Below are 26051 nucleotides of genomic sequence, written 5' to 3' on the forward strand. Positions count from 1 at the left end.
CTTTCCTAATTATGTAATATTATCGCTTAGGTTAAGGGAGAGATCGAGATGCAATAGAAAACAACTAGAAAATCTGTGACCATAATTCCATTAACGCAAATCCGTGGACAACCATATCAGGAGTGATTATTTGTCGGAAACCCGTTTACAATAAATCATGAAATTCACCAACAGCGATGAGACGAACGAAGGATTTGAAACGAAAGTTCCTGAAGGAACACCAGAACAATATTGACAATATATATTGGCCCTATACAAACACATGTAATGCAGCTTCGACGAATGATGGACTTTGCTATGCGATCACATGGTAATTCGTTAACACAAACTAGTATGCTTGAAAATTAAATTTTTAGAGTGCTGTAAATGCACAAACTCTCAAAACAGTAACTTTTGTATTTCTAAATACACAACATTCAGACTGTACATAAATGCAAGTAGGAGCTAATTCATAATAAAATTTTGTTTTCTTCATTCCATATTTTAACATTATTGTCTCATTAATATTCATAATTTCGATTATCCAGACTATTAGAAAGCTTTAGATTCTAAGATGAGTATGGCTACGAGTACAAGACTTTCTCAGTAGTAAGTAGTACTTGCACACTACTACCAGTTTTAGCAAGAATGTCGAAGTGGCAGACACGAGTTAAATCAAATGTTAGAAGTTTTATCATTTTGCGATGGGGAGAGGGTCTAACCTCCTTTACTAAAGGTTAAAGTGCTAACGTTTCTGGTGAATAATGGTAAAATGAAGCTTTCTGGGGGAGTCTATGTTTTGACAATAAGCGAAAAACTTAAGTCAAATCACGTACTCGTAGTCCTCCTTGTCCTTGAATCTAAAGGTCTCTATTTACTCAAGTCCCAATGAGTCCAGATAATCAAGGCTCGACTGTACTATGTTTAACCCAAGCCAAAAAAATGGGCCTGAAACAAATGTGGAATGGTATGCCGTTTTTAGGATCCTGCTAAAAAAAACAATAAACTGCTACTGTGTTTAAAAAGTGGCAACAACATATAACATCTTGTGTTGCATTTAAATTTGAATGGGAAATCCTGCCCACAGATTTTCTTCTCAAATGTGACAACTAAAATCAGACTTTGTTGGGGTGTACTAAACACCACTTGTCTCTGAGATAATTTTCGCATACTGGACAAAATCAACCCTTGGATTTAATGTAAAAACTGGCATAGAAATTTGAATAACTAACTTTCAACTTCATTTAACTGTGTGAAAAAAACTTTGCTGTTTGTTAACATAACCTAACAGCTGACTTCAACACAAAATTTAATTGCTGATATATATTTGGAATTGTAAAGGTAGACTAAGGGAACTGTAATAATTAGCTAACGGGTTCAGTCACTAAACTGTTTTATCTATAACGATATTCACGAAAATGATCTGTATTGCGACCATATGGCATTAAGAGCTAGTGGAATAGGACAACAAATATAATACTAAAAGAGATCCCCCTTAATTACAGTTATAAGAGTTTTATTAATGTTCGTAAGACTAACAAAGTGATTTCTAGATGAAACTTGTAGAAACTCCATTGGCTGATTTTTATCACGCAAACATTGAAATCACGGCATAATTAAAGCCCCGACGAGATTTGAAAAGACATCCACATTTATCATAACGCGTCCAATGTTACAGACACAGATTAGAAGTTAATGCTGCGTAAATTGAAAGAAACAAAGTTTTGCAACTTCCTGAGAGAATCGACGCTATGTAATAAAGCATAAACTTAACGTAACCTAACAAAAGACTTTCAGAGAATAAGCTTAAAGTAGTTTTCCTTGAATTTCACAGTCCGAATTCAAACACGTGAAGAAACAAGCCAACAAAACAAGTTGTATACAAATTACAACGATTGTAAAAGAAACAAGATAAATGTACGTACCATTTTCAACAACAGATGTCTTATAATCGAAGAAGGATTCTTTCTTGACCGGCGCAACTGTAGCATTTCTCGAACAGTCGAATGGAGTTACATCAGACGCTTCAACACACACGAGGAATAACACAAGCCAGACCCGTCGTCTTCTACCGCCATTTTGGCTTCCTGTGGCAGGCATGGGCCTAAGATATTGCTCATTAATTTCCTGTTAAAGCCAATCCATCTCTGAAGAACAAAATGCAAGAAATGAGGCCAGAAAAACTGGTAAGCGGCCGAAAATTTGCTGTCTTCCCTCTTTCGACAAACATGAAATGGAGTAACTTTAGAAGGTGATCATGTGACTACCAGATGAAATGTGATTGGTCTAATTTTACGGGCGCTCGGAAACAAATCGACCTTGAGAAAAATGCAGTGATAAGGTTGCCATAGAGAATAGCTTTTGCTTTTTATGAATCCAGTTCTCCTAAAAGTAGCCTTTCCCTTCCCTTTCAAACGCCTGCCACGCAGGCTACCTAAAAGCTAAAAATTGTAGTCTTTAAACTGTAAAACACGTGATTTTTAAAGTGTATCCGTACCCAAGTCATGCATTAAACAGCATCCACAGGTTTGTCAGCCGGTCAGGGTAAAAGGAAGACTACACAGTGACTACAGACGGCGACGAAACCCTTTCGTCTGGCTCCGTCCAACTCGCTGATCCTCGCACACGCTCAAAACACCAGCCCCATAAGTTCCGACACATCGCCACCAACACCAATGCCTACAAGTACTCCTTCTTCCCTTGCACAATCCCTTTATGGAGCAATCTGCCTAATGAATGAATGAATGAATGAATGAATGAATGAATGAATGATTCGAAGACGTGGGAAGTGTTTACATAATCTTCCGAGCCAGAGCCTCATGTTAAAAACGCTCGACAAACTAAAAAATACAAAACAGGATAAAAAGTGAATTACGTATATACAAATATTAAGAAAAACCTAAAAACATCGTAATTTTGGGAAAATTTTTTTAGAAACTATTCTCTGAAAAAAAAAAACAACACTAAACTAACCTAAGAACATGCATTAAAAATAGTTTAAAATACAGCCGCCCAATACAGCCGCCACTGCTACCAGCCTTCCAAGTATCAGGTGCACCCAACGACTGTTTTCTGTAAAATATCTGTTCCAGGAGCAAATATTGCCTAGAATTTTCGATTACTTGAGGACAGCTAAAAATTTTTAGATGACCTTTCCATTCATGTAAAATTTTCGAATCTTATCTGATAACTTCCCTACGATTTTCTGAAGTTTAACCAGTTTCGCATTTTACTTCCCAAGTTAGGCTATTTTTCGTAGGAAAAAAAGGATACCTAAAATTTTCCGATTCAAAAATGTGATGGAGCGAGGAATTAGAAAATGTCTCACTTTCGTAATACGTCAAATTTCATCTAACATTTTCGGGAGAATTATATTCAAGGACCACCCTTCAAGGCCTTGAAATTTCGAAAAGGTTCAATTTCCCCTAGGATGACCGAACAGATACCGGCAAAGTTTACAGCGCCGCTTAGAAGTGCTTTTCTAGAGATCTGAAAGTACTACTCTGGATAGGCTAAAAAGTGTTTTCAATGCATTTAGGAGGAAACCATCGTTGGGTGCCCCTGGACTATATGCCCTGCCTATCATTAGAACCTTCTGCCACCCTAATTAACCAATGAAACCTTATTCAGTTTAATATTGCATTTTATTTTTATTTTTTTTTGTTTTTTCTTTCTAGTATCTTTTGGATTAGAATATGTGTGTACATTAGCCAGTTGTAAATTTGTAAGTGTGCAGTACGATATCCTGTAAAAATGTATTTTAATTGACATTTTTTTAGCATCCTGTATAGTTGTAAGACTTCGAGGATTAAAATATAAGTAAGTAAGTAACTAAGTAGGTACAGTTTACTAGGGCGGACGGAGGATATTGTGATAGAGGGGGCCTAGAGATAGAGTATACAGTGGCAATATGGGCGCGTTAGCGTCCATCAGGACTGCCAGCGGAGCACTTTTCTAGGGAGTTTCGGGCGCATGCTCCTCCCAAGGCCCAAGTTTACGTAAGTACAATATATTTCTATTTCTATTTTCTTTCAATATATTTCTAAGCCTATATTTCTACGTTGTAACAACTATATTGAATTTCTTATACAAAGTCTTTAAATCGTTCGTAATATACAAAACAGTATCGAAACTCGCGGTAATTTGTTCACCGAGCTTGGGGCGCCAGTGCTCCTCCAGGAAAATTTTTTTGAGATTCAGAAGTTCCCTGAGATGCAATCTAGTGCATTCTGGACGCTTAAATTTAGCAAATGCCTGGATTCCACGATATTGAACATGTAATGCTGTATATTTAATAAACCACAGGTGTGGTTGTGGTCAAAGAAGTAATTCTTGAAGACGGAATCCACCAGGACATTGAGTAATTTTGCTCAAAAAAATGTTGACAAAAATCTTGTACCAGAATACTTTAAAGCATACAGTAAAACCCCGCGTATAAGAACCTGGATTTTTTAATTTAGCCTTAAATGTTCTTATATAAATGGTGCTTAAAGCAAATTTAGACTACCAAGGTTCTTAAAATAGGTTCATATATTTCATCTGAATTTCCTTTAAAAAGTGAAAAAATTTGTTATGTCAAGTTATAATTAGTTTTAAATATAATCAGATGATGATCTTAATTCAGCAGTTTCCACCTATACACTTTTACAGCAAGCCCACTGATAAGAACCTAACTTAAAATTTTAGTCCAATAGGTTCTTATGTGGAGGGGGCTTAAAATGAAAATTTTAGCCTAACAGATTCTTAGTTCTTATACGCGGGGTTTTACTGTATTGCATTCTTTCTTAAATTTTTCAAGGGCTGAAGATGTCATAAATCATCTGTGGTAACACCAAAAAAAATTTCTTATGGGAGCCCGAGAAAATGAATGTCAAATTTTACAAAATTTCATGTTACACACGAATTTTTCAGAATTTTACCTGTGTAATCACAATTCTTGTGAAATTTGACATTCATTTTCTCGGACCAAAAACAGTTAAGTTGTCAAGCACAAAAACTTTTCAGTCATAAGAAGTTTTTTTGAGAAAGCTAAATTTTCAGTGAACAAATTTCCCTGGGCCCCGTTTCTTGAAACTCCCTCTATAAACTTTTAGGGCCCAAATTCATATTTTCAAATCAAAATCTAAAGAATATAAGCGCGGTCCCTGGCTACGAAACCAGTCCGTTTTGTTTTCGTTTAGCCTGTACACAGACGTTGTTTTATTTTGCTTTTCATTCTTTGCAAAAACATCGGCGAGCCTGGCGCGCGAGAAAGAAACATTTTATCCTTCCCCACCCCTTCCCCTTGCTCTGGCGGTCCATAAATCCCCCGCGGTTTTTGTTTTTTATCACGCGCGCTTGACGGACTCGACAGAAAATAGAGGGTCTGTGAACGGGCTAGCTTTCTTTCACTATGAATATTTAATCTTTGCAAAACTATTGAAATGTCTATCACTGAATGTAAACAACAACAGCTTTCCAGGCCTGTTAATTATCAGGACTTTCGAGAAACGGGACCCAGGGTCTCCATGACGACGAAGGTGGCAAAGGAGACAATGCACCCATGGGAATGAGGTTGTCATTGAAGCACTAGGATGAGGTTTACATGAATAAAGTTACCTGACCCAGCCATATCCCATAACATTTTTGCATTGAAAGGTACAGCTTGTTACAGGCAATCACAAACATCACATGCATGCAGGCTCAATCTTTCTAATATGAAATGAAGCTATTGCATTGGCAAAACTCAAGAAGGACTGCACTCTCCCTACTACATACCCCAGCACGATTATCTAAGCAGTGGAAAGATAAAAGGAAGGAGGATTTATTTTCCAGTCACTTACAATTACTGCAATACATTACATTGGTATACAACAGCAGGATCACTTAATTTGCAAAGTCATAGTCCACGGTACAGTGACGGTACTCGTCGACGATAAATCCTGCATTAAGTCCCCCGGAGCTTATTTATTTCAAACACATTTGGGTGGGGGAGGGGGAGCTTAATAGAGAGGGAGAGCTTATTGGAGAGGGGAGGTTTCAGGATTTAATTTAGCCGAGGTGATGGTACCAGTTCTCAATAAAGAACTCGAATGAAAAGTGGAAAATTTCAGGAAGTTGAAGCCATGCAGCCGAGGATCGAAAACAAATCCGATCCGAACTTCCAACTGGTAAATAAAACATCCTAGATCAGCCCACACAAAGTTTAATTTACAGTCGTGATTGATTTCTACAGTCTCTCATTTATTAGTGAAGGATAATTAGGGGAGGGGAGGGGGGCTTTTAACTTTCTACCCCTAAATAGGGAGGGCTTATGGGGGGGGGGGGGGGGGCTTAATATAGGATTCACGGTAGTCGTAATCAAACTCTCAAGGTCGGTCTTGCTGATTAGTCGCAGTGCGTTGTCAGCTCATGTCAGCTGGCCACCAAAAAAGCCCCCTTATTAGTTTTTGACCCAAAAAGCTGCACCTCACTCGTGAGTCTCCTATGGTCAGTATAGGCTATAGGTAGTTTTTGCAGCCACATTTTCTGCGGGAAGGTTTGTATACAATATTCTCTCAATCAATTACTTTTGATATGTTTGCTGATTGGACCTTATGAGGTAATCTTCGGACATTATTGGTTAACAGAGAGAAAAAGAAACTAAAATGTGTAGGTGAAACAACGCAAACAAATACAGAAAACTAACTGATTGACCAAATAAAGCCGTGTGCAGTAATGATAATATAGTTATGCGAAATTTTATTCACAATTATGTTACTGAAGATTGTAAAACCTGCTTCTGCAGCATAATTATTCTCATGATCAATAACTTTAAATCCGAAAATTATCAGTATCATCTACATGTTCCAACGCATCAAAAAATTCTTCTTCTGAGTCTTCTCCTTCGTGTTCTAGGGATACATAGGTTGCAATAGAACTGGCTCTTTCGAAGGTTGAAAAAGAAGCTAAAGAATCTTCTCGACCTGCAATTGGCCTTTTACCAAGATTTGACCAAAGTATAAAAAAGTGCAGAAACACGTGAATCAAGAATCCGAGATACATGGGCGGCCCAACCTCCAGAAGAATCTTCAAACTTTCCTCTTTGATTTCACAACTGAAAAGGAGATATATAAAAAAAGTAACGTGCACTGAAACTAAGAGATTATTAGTGTAGTAAGACCTTTTTCGGCCAAATCGTCGCATTTAAGCCTAGGCTAAACGTTGAGCTTTTCATGGACGAGCCTAGTAACCACCGTCTAATCTGGGTCTACCTCAATTTAAAAGTTAAGATCGTCTGTTGGGTCAGACGTCGAACTTAAAACTTTTTCTCCACAACGAGGCTGAATATATATATTATCAAACAAATGTTTAATTTGTTAAGGTGTTTGAAATATAGTTTTTCACAGGCCATACCGATATTTTTCAGTCGCTTTAAAAGTGATGTTACCCTTGTCGGATCGCCATAAAATTTTCACCAATGATGGACTATAGATTGAAAGTTGTCAAATTGTAGGTTTTAGTAAAATCGATATTACTATGACAACAATAAACAAAAAACTTTGAAATTGATGAACGCCTAATTTTGCGCGATCTAGACCAGCTTCTGAGAATCCAACACTAGGAACTTAAAGTTTGGTGTTTAGCAAATAACCTCTAAAGAAGTAAAAAATCCTGTATGTTTGAATTCGACTAAAACGAAAATATGTTTCAAACTGTAAATTTTCAATAGCCGTGATAGATTATTTAATAAAAACGTTATAAATGACTCAAATTATTCTTAAGTAGCGTCCGAATGCTGTTTAATGTCATATTTCGATGCTAGGAAATTTTGGTGTGTTTTCGTTCTTGCGATCTTAAAAACTAACCCGTTTTCTCACCACCTGTCCAAGTGCAACTTCATTAAAATTTGGACTTCTAGCGCTTTTTGGTATATCCCTGAAACAACTCGAACAAATTTTGTTCAAAAATCGCTTCACATAATCTTCATAACGTATATAATAATGTCTGAAACTTTCATTAAGATTGATTCACTGCAGCACCTTGAAATTTCAAGACAAGCCTATCCTACTTACCGGTCAAAAATCCGCGCCACAGCATTCACTGCTTTGACGTTATGCTAATTTTTCCAAATTAAGTTGGCTCGACTGGATTTTTTATGGGGGATACCTCACGATTTAAAGCATTAATTACGTCGCTATGAGTAAAGATATGGTAAAAAGGTTTCCACAACTGTATTATATAAAGATGAAAATTTCTTATGATCTGGGTTTTATTGCAATCGGAGTCGCCATGGCAACGTAACGACACCATTACGTTTTTTATTTATCTTTGTGTTTCTCTGTACCAGGAGTTTTTTTAAGAAATCGCTTAAGGGAGTTTGTACCTGCCATAATTACCTCAATTATGGCAAAGTTTGAACAAATTCTATGAGAGCGTGTTCGAAATATGTTGAAACGAAGTTTTAAGCATCATATAAACAGCGAAATAGCATGCTATCCACACAATTAGTTATTTTTTTAAGAAAACGATAAGCTTTGGAAACGCGGCTTCATCTCATAGTGGTTTGATTCCATTGAAAACTGCGTACAAAAAAAGAGGGGAATTGCTGGGGCGATCGCGAGTAAGAAGAATTTTAGTAACTTATAATCAGCTGCTTTTGTTACAGTTTTTGCACATAATTTGGTCTTGAAACTTGTAGGGTATATTTATTGACAATTGATCTCGGGATTGTCAAATTTATAACAAAATTTATCGAGCGGTTTTTTGAAAAATGCGAAATTTGTAGGCGTGGATCAAATTACGTGCAAAAACTGTAACAAAAGCAGCTGAATGTAAGTTAATTAAATTCTTCTTACTCGCGATCGCCCAGAGCAATTCCCTTCTTTTTTTGTACGTAGTTTTCAATGCAATCAAACCACTATGAGATGAAGCCGCGTTTCCAAAGCTTATCATTTTCTTTAAAAAATAGCTAATTGTGTGGATACATGCTAATTCACTGTTTTTATGATGCTTAAAACTTCGTTTCAAAATATTTCGAAAACGCTCTCATAGAATTTGTTCAAACTTTGCCATAATTGAGGCAATTATGGCAGGTACAAAGTCCATAAAGCGATTTCTTAAAAAAACTCCTGGTACAGAGAAACACAAAGATAAATAAAACACGTAATGGCGTCGTTACGTTGCCATGGCGGCTCCGAATGCAATAAAAACCCAAATCATAAGAGATTTTCATCTTTATATACTACAGTTGTGGAAACCTTTTTTCCATATCTTTACTCATGGCGACGTAGTTAATGCTGAAATTTGGGAGGTTTCCCCCATAAAAAATCCAGTAGAGCCACCTTAATGCGGGCAATACATATATTCATGACTAGTACATTTCAGTGCGAGTAATGTCAATGTTTTACATTCAAAAGATGTGATAAATTCAAACTAAAATGTACTAGTCATGGACGTATATAAAGTCCACGTTATTATGGAAAAATTAGTATAACGTCAAAACAGTGAATGCTGTAACGCAGATTTTTGACCGGTAAGTAGGATAGGCTTGTCTTGAAATTTCAAGGTGTTGCAGTGAACCAATCTTAATGAAAGTTACAGACAATGTTATATACATCATGAAGATTATGTGAAGAGATTTTTAAAAAATTCGTTCAAGTCGTTTCAGAGATATACAAAAACGCGCTAAAAGTCCAAATTTTCAATGAGGTTGCACTTATACAGGTGGTGAAAAAACGGGTTAGTTTTGAAGATCACAAGAACGAAAATACACCAAAATTTGCTAGCATCGAAATATGATATTAAGAAGCATTCTGACGCTACTTAAAAATAATTTGAGTCATTTATAACGTTGTGATTAATAAAATAATATATCATGGCTACTTAAAATTCAAGGTTTGAAATATATACAGAATTTTTTACTTCTTACCGAGATTGTTTGCTAAACACCAAACTTTAAGTTCCTAGTGGCTGGTCTAGATCACACAAAATTCGGCTTTTATCAATTTCAAAGTTTTTTGTTTATTGTTGTCATAGTAATATCGATTTTTCTTAAATTGACAATTTCACAAATTTTAATCCATAGCCAATTAATGGTGAAAATTTAAAGCGATCGGACAAGGAGAAAATCACTTTTAAGGCGATTGAAAAAATCAGTATGGCCTCTGAAAAACTTTTTCGGAACACCTTAATTTAGTTCGTTGCAAGTAAAGATCGACGTTTGTAACGGGGATGATCTTCAGACGCTTTATCCGTCTGAAGCAGACGGGTAGAAAGACTGTGTTGAAAGATCCAAACTCTTTAAGACGACTTATCTAAGTCAGAAGTCGAACGTCTCGTGAACTTAACTCTCTAAGGTTGGTGCATGCGTCTCATGAAAAGTCAGACGTTTGGCCTAGGCCTGAGCAGATGTACTTGATTGTTAAGAATCAGAATAGAATTTTTTAAGCACATCCATGCATGAGTAAGGTAATTCAAAACAGGCTTCAATTCAGTTTCTTTGTGTTGCAAACAGGTGCAACCACCAAACGACGATTGAAAAGAAACTGAGCAATGCCAACACCACGACACAAAACTGAGCGAACCAATTATAATGGTTTCGACAACACCAAGAATGGATTCCGGATTCCTTGTAAGTGGAACTTGGATCCCAGATTCCAAACGTTAGCGGGATTTCGGATTCTTTAGAATGAATTCCAGATTCCAAAACCCAGGATTTCAAATTCCGATAGCAAAAATGTCTCGGATTTTGAAATCCAGATTACCTTACATGGGGCCAGTCAATGACTTCATAGGCTTCTGTTTTAAAGGGCTGGAATACAATGAAATATACAGGATAAACATGTTGTACTTCAGAGACGTTCATGTTCTGTTGCGGTGTGGCTAGATGAGCAGTACCTTATTTTTCTCAGTCATCTAGAAAGGCTGAAATCGATGAGCCAACGTTTGTAAAATCGCACTCCTCAAGGAAACGCGCATCTTTAGAGACCTAGAGGCTTCGAGGATGGGAAATGCAACAAGCAGATCAAGAGACCCAAATTTCCTCTCCTCATTCTGAGACTCTTTCTTTTAACTGTGTTATACTTATTGAAACATTTTTCTTCCCCACCCCCCCCCAAAAAAAAACAAAAACAAAAAGTGTAAACCCAGTTTCCAGGCCGGCTCTCTTGGCTTTTGTGGCCAGCCCAGAGCCATCATGTTTAATAACTTCACTTCCCAGAACTTGTCGTTATTTTGGTCACGTGGTCAAATTTAATAAGCCAAGTGGCACTGGGGACAAGAACGTCACGTTTACAGAGAGACTGGAAGCCGCGCGCATGAGCAATAACCTATCACCTACCGAAGTCTGGTATCGAGAGGTCCCTTATACTGGTCAAGCAAGGTTTCTCCAAACACTGAAAATATTCCTAACATGATGACAGGAACGAGCAAATGATTCCATCTCTTGTTTATATTCCGAAATGGCAATGATCGTGCATTTACTTTCATGAACACGCATATCAGAAATGTTCCTGTAAGCCCACGTACGAGAAATTTTGCCGAATCCCAGCTCATTAATGATTGGTCGACTATGTCGTCTCTCTGAGAAGCCGTCTTCGCCCAGTAGCCGGCAATCGCTGCTTCTACTAACCAACAAGTGAAGCCAACAGCACCCATGCAGCCAACCTATAAATTAAAAGTAGTTGTCACATGAAATCATTTACAGGATCTGGGTTTGACCATGAATACACGACGCGGGATTCGGGATTAGACTGCAAGCGGAGAAGCGGGATTCGCCAAAATTTGAGCGACGGCTGCAGAAAAGAAAATGATGTTCGGGATTCTGTTTGGATGCGGGATTTTCGTGTAAAAGGAGCGGGAATGTTGGATCTGGACCCCCTTTACAGATTCTTTGTTTATATCATGACAAATCTACCAAATAATTCAAGGCCTGACATGCCACGATGTGTCAGCCCATCAGTCAGCTCTTTTGGAATTAAAGGGACAGTCTGTTTAAAAACATTATTTTTCGTTGATTTCCACCCTTTTTCTTAAATATCTAGATTTCATTCAATCAAAAAATGGCTCCACTTAGTTGCAGCCCTTAATTCAATATTTTTTTTTTGAGAACTTGATGATTTTGCGAGGGTGAGATGTTTAAAAGTGTGGAAAAATTAGAAAATATTGCATTTGGAGGTTGTTGAGAATTTAAAAGATGAAGTAAATAATTGCTAACGAGGCAACCGAGCTAAGAAGCGAGGTTGACTCGGCGGCAGATTATAACGCCGCGCAATGTGGGCAAAACCCCTCAAATTCTGCGTAACCCTCTAAAATTTGCATTTTTGACCATATTTGGGTGTAAGTAAGACCCCATATTTGGGCAGTGACGTCATGGTCTTGTAGTTATAACTCGTGGTTTGAGATTGCGTGGTCCGGTGTTCAGCTGTTCGTTGTCCATCGGAGAAGGTCGATGACCTAACAGGAGAGCAAGTTTTAATACGATTTCTAGTTTGAAAAGGCTATTAGTGGTTTGGTTTGCTTTATAAATTGCGTTTGAAGCAGCAGCTGATGAAGGAATAGGGTTTTACGCTCAAATTTTTGTCAGAGCCAGCTTGTTCTTCGCAGGCTTACATCCGAGCCAGCGTGTTTGCTTTATACATTCTCTATTCAGAACCAGGGTTTGCAGTGCTCTCTTTTCCTTTGTAAATTGAATTTTAAGCGGTAGCTGATCAAGGAATAGGATTATACGCTCAAATTTTTATTAGAACCAGCGTGTTCTTCGTAGCTCGATTCGCATTGAACCAGCGTGTTCGCACCTGTGTGTTTGCCTGTCAATTTCGAACGAGGTGTTCTTTCGTCGACTGAGAAGTTCTGAAGACTTACGAGAAAAGAAGCGAAGTGATTTATTTTTACATCTTTTAGCAGAAAAAAATCCTTAAACGCCAGCGTTGCGTATTAAATCAAGATAAACACGTGGTTTCCATTGCTTGATCACTGCGAGCGTTCAGTCGCATACCAACTTTGTCATGTTTCATGTTTACTGCTTCATGCTGATTGTATCACTCATTATTTGTGGAAGCAGTTGCTTCATAATTAAACCTCCGCGTTCTTGTTTAAGTGACGATTTACAATGACGCAAAATTAGATGTTGTGGCCCGAGCTTATATACGGTCACCTGTTACAAACGGAAATATTTGTCCAGAAGAATTCCGTATGCTTCAAATGGTAGTTTTAATCCTTACATAATAACAAACAAGGAAGCACATTTGGTCAATGGAAATCCAGCATTGTCAAAGGATTCAAATTCCCGTAAATCTTCCCAAACCAAACCACATTTACAAGAACGTTTTGGTAAAGAAATGTCGCAGTCATTGCCTCGTTCATCCCTCCCCGTTGAGCAAATGCATTTCAGGAATTACTGCCTTGATTTTCCAGGAAAATTCTCATGTGCAATTGATTGTTTTATTGAGTTAAGCTGTTACATTTTTAAAGATGCTATTGAGTCTGTGGAACGTAATGAATTTTTTGAAATGTTATACACAGCATGTGTGCAAGTAAATAGTGGTGAAATCCTTTCCAACCAGTTACATTCAGTCCGAGAACCCATTTGGGCCTGGATGAGACAGCACTGTACCTCTTTTACAGCTATGTCAGATAATGCTGTATTCAGTGACATATTCCAAATCGATACATTTGGAGAATTAAATCAACATACCAATCATACCATTTGTTCAGAGTGTAACCAGGAAATCACCAAATCCACATATGCTTTTGTCTTGTATATTACCTATCGCCATATAAATCAGAATGGTTTTGAAAGTTTTGTATCAGAAGCTATGCTGCCAAACATCAATAGACTTTTTTGTGTTTACTGCCGAAATCATTCTGGAAGTGTTGCTTCACTTCGACACTTTGTGTGCCTGCCAACCTTTTTAATGATAGAATTGTCACCTGATTGTATAACTCAATTGTTTTTTCCACATGATATGGAAACCTTAGGAGTTTCATACTGCCTCAAAGGAATTGTTAGGGGTTTAAATAGACATTTTACTGTTGCCTTAAAAAGTGAGAGCGGTTGGATCTATATTGATGATTTGTGTGTTTCTGTAAGGCGTTTCTTATCCTTTCAAGAAGTATTGTATAGTTATCCGGATGGCTGGTTTTTTGCCATATTTCAAAAGTCTGAGTCTGTAGACATCAATTTACATGAATCTGCAAATCAGACCTGTAATAGCTTCACCATAAATCCAGTTGTTTGCAAATCAGTTTCAAAAGACTCTTGCAGTACGAAAGAAGTGAAGTTACACCAAAAAGTCACAAGTTATAAAAAGGATAACAGAGTCAAATGTATTAACTATATGAAGTGTTACAGAAAATAGCCAGAAGTCAAGGCAAAAAAATAATGCATACATGCAGAAGTATAGAGCTAAAACTTATTCTGAACTTGACTTAAACGAAAGGGGCAAATTAGAAATACGTAAAAGAAACGAAAACCAAAGAATTGATTTAGTAATTAAATTTACAATGAAGCGGAAAAGTCAAAGCATTAATTCCTCAAGTGATACATATTATGCAGATGAAAACATTAAACGACCTAAACAGGAAATAATTAAGAAAAAGGTCTTCACAAACAAGGAAAGAAAAAAGTTGTACATGCGGGCATACAGGCTCAAGAAAAAAAATTCAGATAGTAGTGTAATGACTGAAGGAGTAAAAAGTCTGAAAAATGGAGTTTCTAGCCAGGAAATGTATTTATCTGAGTTTAAAATAAGTAACTGTGGAGAGCTTCACCAACAAGAGTGGGCAAAACTGAACATGCAAAAGTTTCATGATTCGATGAAGTTAAGAATTTCTTTATGTCAATGCTGTCATGAAGCATGGCCACTTCAAATTAAAACAAAAAAGAAAAAGGAACCATATATTTGTAATAGACAAGAATGATACCAAAAATTTTTATTTGAAAACAGCTTGCTACCATCTGCTGTGCCAGTAGAACTTGAAAATCTGAAACAAATAGAAGAAATGCTCATAGCCAGAGTGTTCCCCGTTATTAGTGTTTATACTAAGCGAGAAGGGCAGAGAGCATATAGAGGCCATTGCATCAATTTTCCCCAAGAAGTTCAACAGCTTCTTTATACTTTGCCTAGGCAACCAAAAGAATTACCAGTTATTATAGTTACAGTTGATGGTAAAAATGATATGTCAAAAGATCTAATTGTGCGTCGAGAAAAAGTATCATATGCCTTACACTGGCTGGTGAGTGCAGATTGATTATGAATGTTTAGCTCAACTTCCCTTAGAAGGCATTCCAGCCAATCTCTCAAAAGTAAGGTGCGAAAAAGGAAGCGGAAGCGAAGAATTAGATCCAGACAGAGGTCCACTTGATATTGATGACTTGCCAAACAACGAAGACACAGATCTGAGTAGTATGTTGTTAAATCCTGTGAAATCCAAGCAACAGAAAGAAACCATAACAGATGAAATATTGCAGCACAATAAGATTAGATGGCCTGAAAGGGGCCAAATACCTGTTAGTGAATTTAAAGTTGAATTCCTAGCAACAATGGCTTTCCCAACCCTCTTTCCTGATATAGCAAAGGAGATCCCACTAACTCGGGAACAAAACGTGATGTTACTTTTGGTGAAAAAATTAAGCACCTTATAAAATTTGGTGAAAAGAAAGATGAGAAATGGCATTATAGGCTTGCAGCACACCCTAGATTTGCTTATTGGGCTTTCAACATGCTTCAGAGACATAGAATGCTTAGCCAAGGAAGTATATTTCTCAAGCAAAATCCAGGAGAATCTCACATGTCTGTAGAAGAATTGAAGGAAATGCTTCATTCAAAGAGTTATTCAGGAGTTATGTCTAAGTTGATGCATTATGCAAAAAATGTCACAGGGAGTGATGCTTACTGGCATAAAGCAAAGGATGACTTGAAGGCAATAATCTCACAAGTCGGACCACCAACAGTATTCTCTACTCTGTCATGCGCAGAGTATCACTGGCCAGAGTTTCATCATCTTTTTGAAAATAAGACTATTGAGGAACTATCACCCACTGAAAGGCAATCTAATGTTCTCCAAAATGCTCACATTTTGGATTGGCTTTTCACTGAAAGAACTGATCGTTTTGTAAAATATTGGTTATATGATTCATTAGGTGCTTCCTGGCATTGGTACCGATATTAATATGCTGTACAACGAAGATCCATTCATTGCCACGGTGTTGCAAAGTTAAAGAATGATCCCGGATTATGCGTATTGACTGAGCTTGCTATGAAAGGCTTTCTAGCTGCAAAACTGAAAAATGAAAAGAATGAAACTCTCTCTAAGCAGGAGGTTGAAAACATCGATTGCCTTATAATGAAAGGCAAAGATGCTGAGCAGTTAGTTTGTCAGTATGTAGATTTCCTCTTATCCACGTGGAATCCGTGCTCGCCTGATGAAGGCTGGTCCAAACCGAACTGTCATCCATGCCAAACTTCATATCTCTCTTTACAAAGTAATGATCTGGAAAGAGACTATGTGGATTTACTGAATTCAGTTCAAAGACATACTACTTGCAGTTCAAAATATTGCCTAAGACAAAATGAGTTACTCTATACCTCTTTGTTATTCCATTGATGTTGTCACTTTAATTAATATCATTATTTTCAGGTTTCCACTTGTATAAAAATATTATAACTTTCTGAGGTGATCCTCACTGTGGTGCTTATCTTATGTGTAACTGAAAGATGGGCTTATTTGTAAACTGAGTTGCTAACACGTTATTGTTACTTTAAAAAATTACAGTTCATGATGTCAGCAAGAAAGCAGTCTAGGGGTGAGTTGTAAAATTTTATTCAAGTTGACGTTCCCTATGAAAGAGCTTATATGTTTGATATGATGGGAAAGTGGGGGCAAAGATGGAAAACCTTTTTTAGCTCAAGACACTTGACAAATGTTCAAGCAAACTATGCTAAGATAGCATAGCATGTGTTATTGTGTTAACTATAATGATGATAATAGGGTTATTGTTGCTGTCACTGTAAGCGCATTGATGATCATGCATCCCGAATTTGCTTGCTTTTCTTTCGTTTCGTAAACAAGTATGGGTACATCCAAAAAAATTCCCCCCGTCAAAACCTCTGCAAGGTGCAGACATGATTGGTTGGACTTTCACCTGACTAAAGTGCAAAGAGTAGTTGGATTTGACAAAACAAAACATCCCAAGATCAAGCACTTCCAAGAAACCAAGTGTCTCGTCTTGCTAAAGAACCTTCTTATACCAGATGATGAAGACAACGACTGGTTTTTCAACCAGCAATCCTATGTTTCGCAGTGTGCAAATGCTGATGTACCATTCTCCTATGTACCAAATTTTGTCAAGTCAGAACGTTCCGAATCAACATCACAGGAAGCGTCTGATGTCTCTTTACGAGAACTGAAAGAAATGGCGCCCAATCAGAAAGTCAACGTCCATGCAACTCTGTCAATGGGAGCCCAGGAGCCAAACAAGAGAGAAACTAAATCCAGTCAAGCTTTATCTGTCAAAGAAGACTGCATTTTGGAAGACGAAACGGGCACAATGGAACTCCACATATGGGAACCGTTATTTACACAACTGAAAAGCAAAAAGGCCTATTACTTTCAAAACCTCACACTACGGTATTATCAAGGATCAAAATTCCTTAGCACCAACAGGAATACAACTTACAGTGAGGAAACCACAACTGTCAAAAAATTAGTGGGCCCAGAAATATTGACAAATCCAGAAAGAGAGATCATTGCAAGTCAACTCAAATATGTTGCCAGTTTAAGCATTTTTAGTGCATGCCAACTTTGCCAAAAACGAATTGGGGATGAGTCGGGCGAGTCAGTGAGATGCCAAAACTACAAAGTGCGACAAAGGATCATCAACTGCAGGCGGGAAGGTTCTGTGAAGCTGTGTATTCAACACAATGAATCGGAATTGTGGCTCACTGCATTTACAAATGAAATCGAAAACCTCCTGAAGAATACAACAGCAAGTATGAGCAGCACCATAGATGAAATAGGAGATGCCCTTATCAGCCTAAAGGATGTCAAATTGAAATACAGCTCCCAACGGAACATTGTCAAAGAAGTACTAAACTTGTAATTTCCACAGGAAGTACTGTGGTACTAAAGAAATCAACCATTTTGTGGACAAAGTTAAAGAATTTCAAAAAAATGACATGTGAACTCTAGTGAAACAAAGTGGAAAAGAAACTGTTATTTAAGTTCGTGAACAGACCAATACAATCAAAACGTTCATAATTTTGTTACCTACATTTTTTGCTATCTATAAGAACGTTATAAAACTTTGATATTTATTACTGAGACGTGCTACGGATTTAAAAAAATTCGTTTGTACAAATTCAATTGTTGTATTTGTTGTTTCATACCATGAAAGAAAACAACCATATAGGCACTTAATACACTGATTTCAATAATTTCAAACAAAGCACTGCTGAAGTGTAGACAGTAGACACAGCTTGTTATTAACTTGTTTAAATTCAATTTTCAAGGATTGATTACCAAACGTTTATCGTTTAAATAAAATGAATTTGCAGCGAAGATTTGCTACCAAAGACGCTTTAAGCTTCTGTGACCAGGTTAACCTAAAATGTACCAAAGTTGTTGTTTCAAACCCCTCAGGGGGTTACCCAACCAATATTTAGGTATAGGTGAACCGCCGAGGTTTGAAACCCTGACCCTGTTTAGGACTAAATTATATCCTTAAATACATACCCTCTTAGGTCAACAACGCCAATTATATACTCCGTTTAGGATAAACGAAAAAAGCGCCGTCGTGTTTAAACCTATTTATGAATTTATTGGCAATTACTGTAGAGTAAAAACACAATAGGGGACGGAGAGGTCAAAAACCATACCCTGTCCAGCGGCACATCCCGTATAGGCAATATAAGGGCGTACCACCCCACCCTTTTACAGTCCCTTTACAATCTCCTGTATTAATTCTTATTTTGGCTTTATTAATAATAGACAAATCAATTTAAAACCCCTAAAATTGTCCACCGATTCACGAAGGACCGTTAGGCACATCTCACAAAAGGTTATCTAATTCGCCTCGTTGGCACTTGCCGGAAGGTACCCCTAGTTAGTAGACAATTACCAGATAGTCCGCCACCACAACAAGGTGCCTCTGATCCCATTAGCGCACTAACTGGTTTATGTTTATACCTTTTCTACCCTAATTTATTTCCTTCCCAAAGCAACATCATTTCCCCCAAAAAATAACAGAATGAAATGTGAGCCACGCGTTGTGATCTCAATTGAGCAACCCTATGAAGAGTGTAATCCTTCACTCCCAGAGAGAATTATGGAATCTTGAAAGATGGTTTAGCCTCTTGACTCTGTGGATGAAATCCTGTTTCGTGTTACCATTCAAATGTCAGACCTCTTTGGAAATAAAGTAGTATCCCATGGTACTAATTTAAGCAGCTTTAAATAAAATTGATAAAACGGGAAATATTGTTGAATTTTGACTCCCATAACAAATAATGGAATCATATAAGGTGGTTCTAAATTGATTTGAAGACTGCAGAGTGATAACAGAACATTTTTTTTTTCTGAGGGGAGGGGAGAGGCAGTTCACAGATGTATTACCCTAGTAAAATAATTTACTAGGGTAAAAAGCATCACAGTGGAATAAGCGTTCCTTTTTTGACATTGAAGTAAAAGTGCGTCTATAAAGCTCCATCAAATGGTCTCTCTGTGTTAGTCCGTCTTGTTCTTGCAATGTAATTAGCGAAATATGCTCGACTCATATACTCTAGGTAAAAGACTTAATCGGTCAAAAAATGCCGTATAAAACAATTAGATCAAATCCACTTGAAAACATCTTACAAACGAATCCGAAAAAAATAGAACTTACCATGATTTTGACTCCCATTGATTCAGAAATCTCGCCGTCTTCTAAATCATTGCTGTAAAGGAAATATGCGGCGAGAAAAAATATTGCCGTATTGACAATAATGGCGAATACCTGGACGAATGCGCCGATGTTAAGGCTGTGAATGAAATAAAGACCACAGAGGACAGGTGCGGTAATACACAAACAACCAGCGAAGAACCCCGCATACATCTTAAGTTGATCCCTTGAAGCCATACAATTAATGAATCGGTCTTCATTTTCTGGGACCTCAGGAAGCTGATTTACATCTGGAATTTCTGCAGAATGCTCCAGAAAAAGGAAACAACATAGCAAACGGTAATCTATTATCAACGCCTTGTAACCAACTACAAAAACATTAAACCATCCATCGAGTTCATCAATGATAGGTCCACTCAGGGCAACATCAATTTCCACGTTCACCTGAGCGTCTATCCACTCTATAAAGTTGAAGAAGGACATAATTCTAAAGTAAAATTCAGCATTCCCTTTGAATTCTTGCGTACTAAGACAAGTGGTCCGCAAGTAGAGGTATATGGCAAGCTGAAAAGGCTTTTGAAGGAAGAAAGCTGACTTGTCTATAATAATCAAGATCCAAGTGATTGTTTTCTCAGAGGGATCTACGGGTATCGCATTCTTAGCGCCTTTCGTGCACGCAAATGCCAAAAGCACGGCTTCGAGTAGAAATAAAAGAAATGTCACCACACCAACAACGCACCCCATTGCAGGCTGTTGTTGACCCAAAGTTTGTCGATTTTCTCCTTCGTCTGGCAGAGAGAAGAAAAGAGAAGCACCAAACAATGTGTAAGCTATTCCGACAAACACAAAGGCAGATAAACGGAAGTATAGCTTGACCTCTAGATTGTCGGAGTTGGAGAAGACATTCACAGAAGCGATCAATGCACTAATGAAGAAAACAAAAAACGTTCCTCGTGAAGAGCACAGTCTGGCACAAGAAGTTGACCAAACACCGAGTACGCTAAGCGTGCACAATGCTAAGTAAAAGATCCCTGCTCCCGAAGCGACAATCACTTCAGATGCGGTTCTTGTTGTATTTAGATCATGCGGCGTTGTTGGCTTGCAGGGCATTAAGTTCTCAGAAGCCACATCTAGGCCTTCACTTCCCAAAACGTCCGTTAGATTAACTTTCATGGCCAGGATTCTTTGTTGAATACCAACTTAGGATTGCTTGCTGCAAAACAGACAATCTAGATTAGACTAATGACCTGAGACACTTAAAATGCGGTAAGGACTGTGTTCGTCTTTCTCGGAAAACCAACGTCAAACAAGTATACGTCAAATGCTGAATTCAATTACCTAGATAGATTTCATCACGTAGTAGCTCTCTGCTCGTTTTACTCACTTGCCGAACATACTCGATATAGAAACAGAACTGTTGAGTTGTCAACAGTTAGGTAATGCACCAATGAGTTAGCCCTCCGAAGTTCCAAGTTGGAGTGTTTGCTTTGACTTCCTCCTTAGAAGCAAAGCACAATTGTTACTTGCAGATCCAAGAATTCTTCTTATGGGTCTCTTATAGTTGGCCCCTCTAGTATTTCCGGGCTTATGACCAGAAATGGCACCAGACATTAGAATCGGCACTCTTAACTTCCTTATACGCGAACTTTTGCTGACGGCAATGTTTACATTTTTTGCGTCGATGAAAATGCAAATTAAGGTCCAAAGTTGAAAGAGGTTCAAGGTTGCTTGAGCAATTTGTGTTGTTTTAAGCTCTTTGCAAAAAATATCCGATGAAATACTACCGCCATCAAAACTGCAAAATTGCTGAGTGTCAAAAATAGCCACGAGCATTATAAACTCTTTGATAAATGTTCTGGTTTTTTTTAAATAATTTAATTTCCAAAATTTTTTGGAATATCGGCCTCTAATCTTCAGAGATCACTATCACTACACTCTTTTTAATATTTTCCACATTTTGCAAGGTAATTGAACTCTCGTTATTCTCTAAATCAAATCCTTTTTATGCGTTCTCAAGCGCTGGAGTCAACCGTTACTTAATATAGATTGCCTAATTTTTTAGCCACTGCGGCTTCCGCATCCCACCCAGTGATCCTCTCATAGCTAAAGACATAACTGCGGTATCTTACGTACCCAACTCATCTCTTTTTGTTTGTTTATTTCTTTTTTTCTGAAAGTAAAAGCATTGCACGGGCCTGTTCAACCTCCGTGTAGAAACGTGTAGATTCAATGTAGCTGCGTGGCATGCGCAGTCAAGATCGTACCGAGGGTTAATACTTCTAAATAATGCCAGTCACTAAAGTTTAAATCGGGATACTCGGTTGATCATCTTCGAAATCCTAGGGAACGGATGCGAGGCGAAAAACCCTAACGCCTTTCATCTTCATTTGGTTGGCTGACATGCATGCATGTTGATAAAGGTCATGCAGGGGATTTGTTATGCACAGACGACTGGGAGGGTTCCAATGGGATTAGCAGTTAACTGATATTTGGCCAAAAAGCAGTAGCTAACTGATAATTGGCCAAAAAATTAGCAGTTAACTGAGAAATGAAAAGTTAGCAGTTAAGTGACATTCTATTAATTATACTGAATAAAATCGTTGATGTTAATGAAAACAACAAAGTTTTGCAAATAGAAATGTTATTTTCTGACTTTTTTTTTTGTTCCGACACATCGCCACCAACACCAATGCCTACAAGTACTCGTATTTTCAAATCAAAATCTGAAGAATAAAAGCGCGGGCCCTGGCTACAAAACCAGTCCGTTTTGTTCTCGTTTAGCCTGTACACAGACGTTGTCATATTTTTCTTTTCGTTCTTTTCGAAGACATCGGCGAGCGTGAAGCGCGAGAAAGAAAAATGTTCTCCTTCCGCACCCCTACTCCTTGCTCTGGCAGTCAATAAATCCCGCGCGGTTTTTGTTTTTTATCATGCGCGCTCGACGAACTTTCTTCATGAAGAGAAAATAGAGGGTCTGTGAATAGGCTAGTTATCTTTCAGTCTGAAATTTTTATCAATTATTATCAATTGCAAAACTATTGAAACGTGTATCATTGAATGTATAAACGACAACAACTTTCCAGGCCTGTTAATTATCAGGACTTTCGAGAAACGGGACCCAGGGTCTCCATGGCAACGAAGGTGGCAAAGGAAACAACGCACCCTTGGGAAGGAGGTTGTCATTGAAGCACAAGGATGAGGTTTACATGAATAAAGTTACCTGACTCAGCCACATCCCATAACATTTTTGCATTGAAAGCTAGAGCTTGTTACAGGCAATCACAGACATCACATGAATGCAGGCTCAATCTTTCTAATATGAAATGCTGCTCTTACAGCGGCAAAAACTTAAGAAGGACTACAATCTCCCCACTATATACCCCAGCACGATGATATAAGCAATGAAAAGAATAAAGGAAAATTACAACTACTGTAATACATTACACTGGTATACAACGGCAGAGTCACTTAATTTGCAAAGTCATAGTCTGTATTAAGCCTCCCGGAGCTTATTTATTTCAAACTCATTTGGGGGGGGGGAAGGCGTGGGGGGGGGTTTATAAAGAGGAAGGGCTTATTTGAGAGGGGGAGGTTTATTCAATTTAGCAAAGGTGATGCTATCAGTTCTCAGTTTCAAGAAGTTGAAGCCATGCAGCTGAGGATCGAAAACAAATCCGATCCGAACTTCCAGCTGGTAAACAAAACATCCTAGATCAGTCCACACAAAGTTTTTAAACTTACAGTCGTAATTGAATACTACAGTCTATCATGACGTCTATCATTTATTAGCGAAGAGTAATTAGTGGAGGGAAGGGGGTCTTTTTAACTTTCTTCCCCTAAATAGGGAGGGCTTATTAGGGAGGCTTAATAGAGCATTCACGGAAGTCGTAATCAACCTCTCAAGGTCGGTCTTGCTGATGAGTGTCAGTGCGTTGTCAGCTCATGTCAGCTGGCCACCAAAAAACCTCCCTTAGTTTTTGACCCATAAAGTTGCACCTCACTCGTGAGTAGCCACATTTTCTGCGGAAAGGTTTCTACGCCTGAATATTCTCTCAATCAATTTCTTTTGATATGTTGGCTGATTGGACCTTGTGAGATCATTTCTGGACACTATTGGTTAACAGTGAGAAAAAGATACTAAGATGTGTAGGCCGGGAGAAACAACGCAAGCAAATACAAAAAAACTAGCTGACTGACCAAATAAAGCCATGTGTAGCAATGATAACAGTTCTGCGAATGTTATTCACAATTATTATTTGGGCGTGGCCCAAATAGAGTAATGGAAACGGCTTGTTTTGACGCAAATGTGTAATAGGCACGCAATACGTGCTAACGTAAACAAGGCAAGTAAACAAGCGAAGCGAGGCGAATGTCTGCCATGTGAACGTCTTGTACAAGGTAAGAGGCATGTGGGAAAGAAAGCTCTGCTTGCACACGGCACTTAATCGCACTTTTACGATCTCTAAAGTTAATCTGAATCTTCAGTATTTTTGCCTCATCGAAATTTGGAAGGCTGAAGTCCAGGGATGAAATCTATCAAAAATATTTGGAATATTAACGTCGGGTTTTGGTCACAATAAGATCGCAAGCAACGAACCTTGAAACACAGAAACACAAAAAACGGATCGAAATCCACCAATCACAAATCATAAACAATGACTTTTTGAACCCGTTGAAGAAAACTTTTGTTTCCTAAGAGGTCCGTCAAGATGATTGACGTCTGACATTTTTTTGACGGGAGGATCGAAATGCACCAATCATAGAAAGACAGTTTTAATTGCATGTTTCCTAAGAGGTCATCTGCATTTGCTGTTTTCTTTATTTTATGTCCATTTTTTGTGATTGGTCGATTTTGTTAGGTCGAGTGGATGATCCAATCAGGGACGATTTGGATATCGTTTGATCCGAAATTTTTCGAAGCAGCAGTGAGAAGCAGTTTGGATAACATTTGGCCGCGGCATTTCAGGGAACGTGTTAATATATTGTTCAATCATGTTATCCCTGGTTAAACTTACAAATGGACACACTGTTCGCGGTAGGCCCACACTAAAAAAATAACACTGAGTGTTTTCGGAATGGGCTGGCCCGCGAACCCAAGGAAAAACAAAGGAAATTATCAAGACATTCAATGACATGAAAGACTCTTGGACCCCATAGACGTAATAACAAATCGGAATGTCAGGAGTGTACGTGTAAAATGGATAAGAGTTTTACCAGAGGAATGTTAAACAAGTTTGAGAGTCGCAAGGTTTGTGTAGCTGGTTATCACTGTGACAATAGTGATTACGGAGCACAACGAGTTGCCCGTGATAAAAATCTGTTCCGATGTAGGAGGAGACGATTGTCAACAATTGAAACCAAAAGGGACTGAGGCTTCTTTTGTGACTACTGTGATAACTGCAACAATTCTTTGTATTATTTCAATTTTGTTTAGCAGGGTGAAGGTTAATGTACTTGTTTTTGTATTGTGTGTTGTGTTTTTTCATACGATGCTATGCGTTGGGATTTTGCATTATCAGCAACTTTTGTGCTAGTGTTTTGATGGCAGCGAGGTGACGACAAGAGAAGGTAATGAGCTAGTTGTACAGAAGGAAAATTGTGTTGGGGAGGAAATAAAAGAAGTTGAATTGAGATCTCGTCGTGGGAAATTTATTTATAACAGGACTTACAATTTCATTGGTTTAAACCAGGTAGTCCATTATATTCTCGGCATGACAAAATACCATAAAATGGAGATTGTAATTCGAAACTCGCGTTGTTTTCAAAATTTGTATAAATCGGCCGCTGCAAAGAAATATTTAGGTTACAAGCACTTCGACACACTGTACCTTCAGAGCGGCATAGCTTTTACTTGTTGTGCTATATCTTTCAAAACTATCGATCGATTCTAGCTCAAAACTCTCAAAGCAGCGGTTTAAATGTTAAAGCCCGTGGCTGGTTGAAATCGTCTCTTGTTTGTCTTCAAACGATGTAGGATGGATCGAACCGACTTTGGATCGATTATTATTTTCTAAGCTTGTGGTATGAACGAAACCTTTTTCTTCTCGATAAAGTTCACTCAACAAATTTAGAAAGATTTACTTGACTTTTCATATGTGGAACTAACTGACTTTTTTGTTGAACGAACTGACTATTTTATGGAACGATCTGACTATTGATTGGAACGATCTGACTTGGAACGATGTCAACGATCTGACCATGGAACAAAATGACCGGTTACCGTCATGCCGCTAGC

At 38.0% G+C, this 26051-nt stretch overlaps 2 protein-coding genes across 4 annotated transcripts in view; both read right to left on the minus strand.

Annotated features, from left to right (window-relative positions):
- Window positions 1-2202, minus strand: part of LOC140928050 (membrane-bound transcription factor site-1 protease-like) — a 51428-nt gene extending 49226 nt beyond the window's left edge. For 2 of the 3 annotated variants that reach the window (XM_073377775.1, XM_073377774.1), the window contains exon 1: window positions 1905-2202. In XM_073377775.1, the coding sequence (XP_073233876.1) occupies window positions 1905-2079 (175 nt within the window). In that variant the 5' untranslated portion in view covers window positions 2080-2202. The remainder of the gene's footprint in view (window positions 1-1904) is intronic. The other variant, XM_073377776.1, reaches the window with a different exon arrangement.
- Window positions 2203-6280: 4078 nt separating this feature from the next.
- Window positions 6281-21509, minus strand: LOC140928049 (uncharacterized). Its single transcript, XM_073377773.1, has 4 exons — window positions 21155-21509; window positions 19820-21029; window positions 11279-11604; window positions 6281-7054 (listed from the first exon to the last, which is right to left on the minus strand). The coding sequence occupies exons 2-4, from the start codon at window positions 20987-20989 to the stop codon at window positions 6772-6774; spliced, it is 1779 nt and encodes a 592-aa protein (XP_073233874.1). The 5' UTR covers window positions 20990-21029; window positions 21155-21509; the 3' UTR covers window positions 6281-6771.
- Window positions 21510-26051: the final 4542 nt, after the last annotated feature.

The sequence above is a fragment of the Porites lutea genome, chromosome 2, assembly GCF_958299795.1.
Source record: "Porites lutea chromosome 2, jaPorLute2.1, whole genome shotgun sequence".
Taxonomy (NCBI): domain Eukaryota; kingdom Metazoa; phylum Cnidaria; class Anthozoa; order Scleractinia; family Poritidae; genus Porites; species Porites lutea.

Coding starts and splice junctions, on each gene's coding strand:
- LOC140928049 (XM_073377773.1), bottom strand. CDS start 20,989: ATGAAAGTTAATCTAACGGACGTTTTGGGAAGTGAAGGCCTAGATGTG. Junction 11,605..19,819: donor CAATGGGAGTCAAAATCATG/GTAAGTTCTATT, acceptor TTTAATTTATAG/GTTGGCTGCATGGGTGCTGT. Junction 7,055..11,278: donor CCTCTCGATACCAGACTTCG/GTAGGTGATAGG, acceptor TCTCCTTTTCAG/TTGTGAAATCAAAGAGGAAA.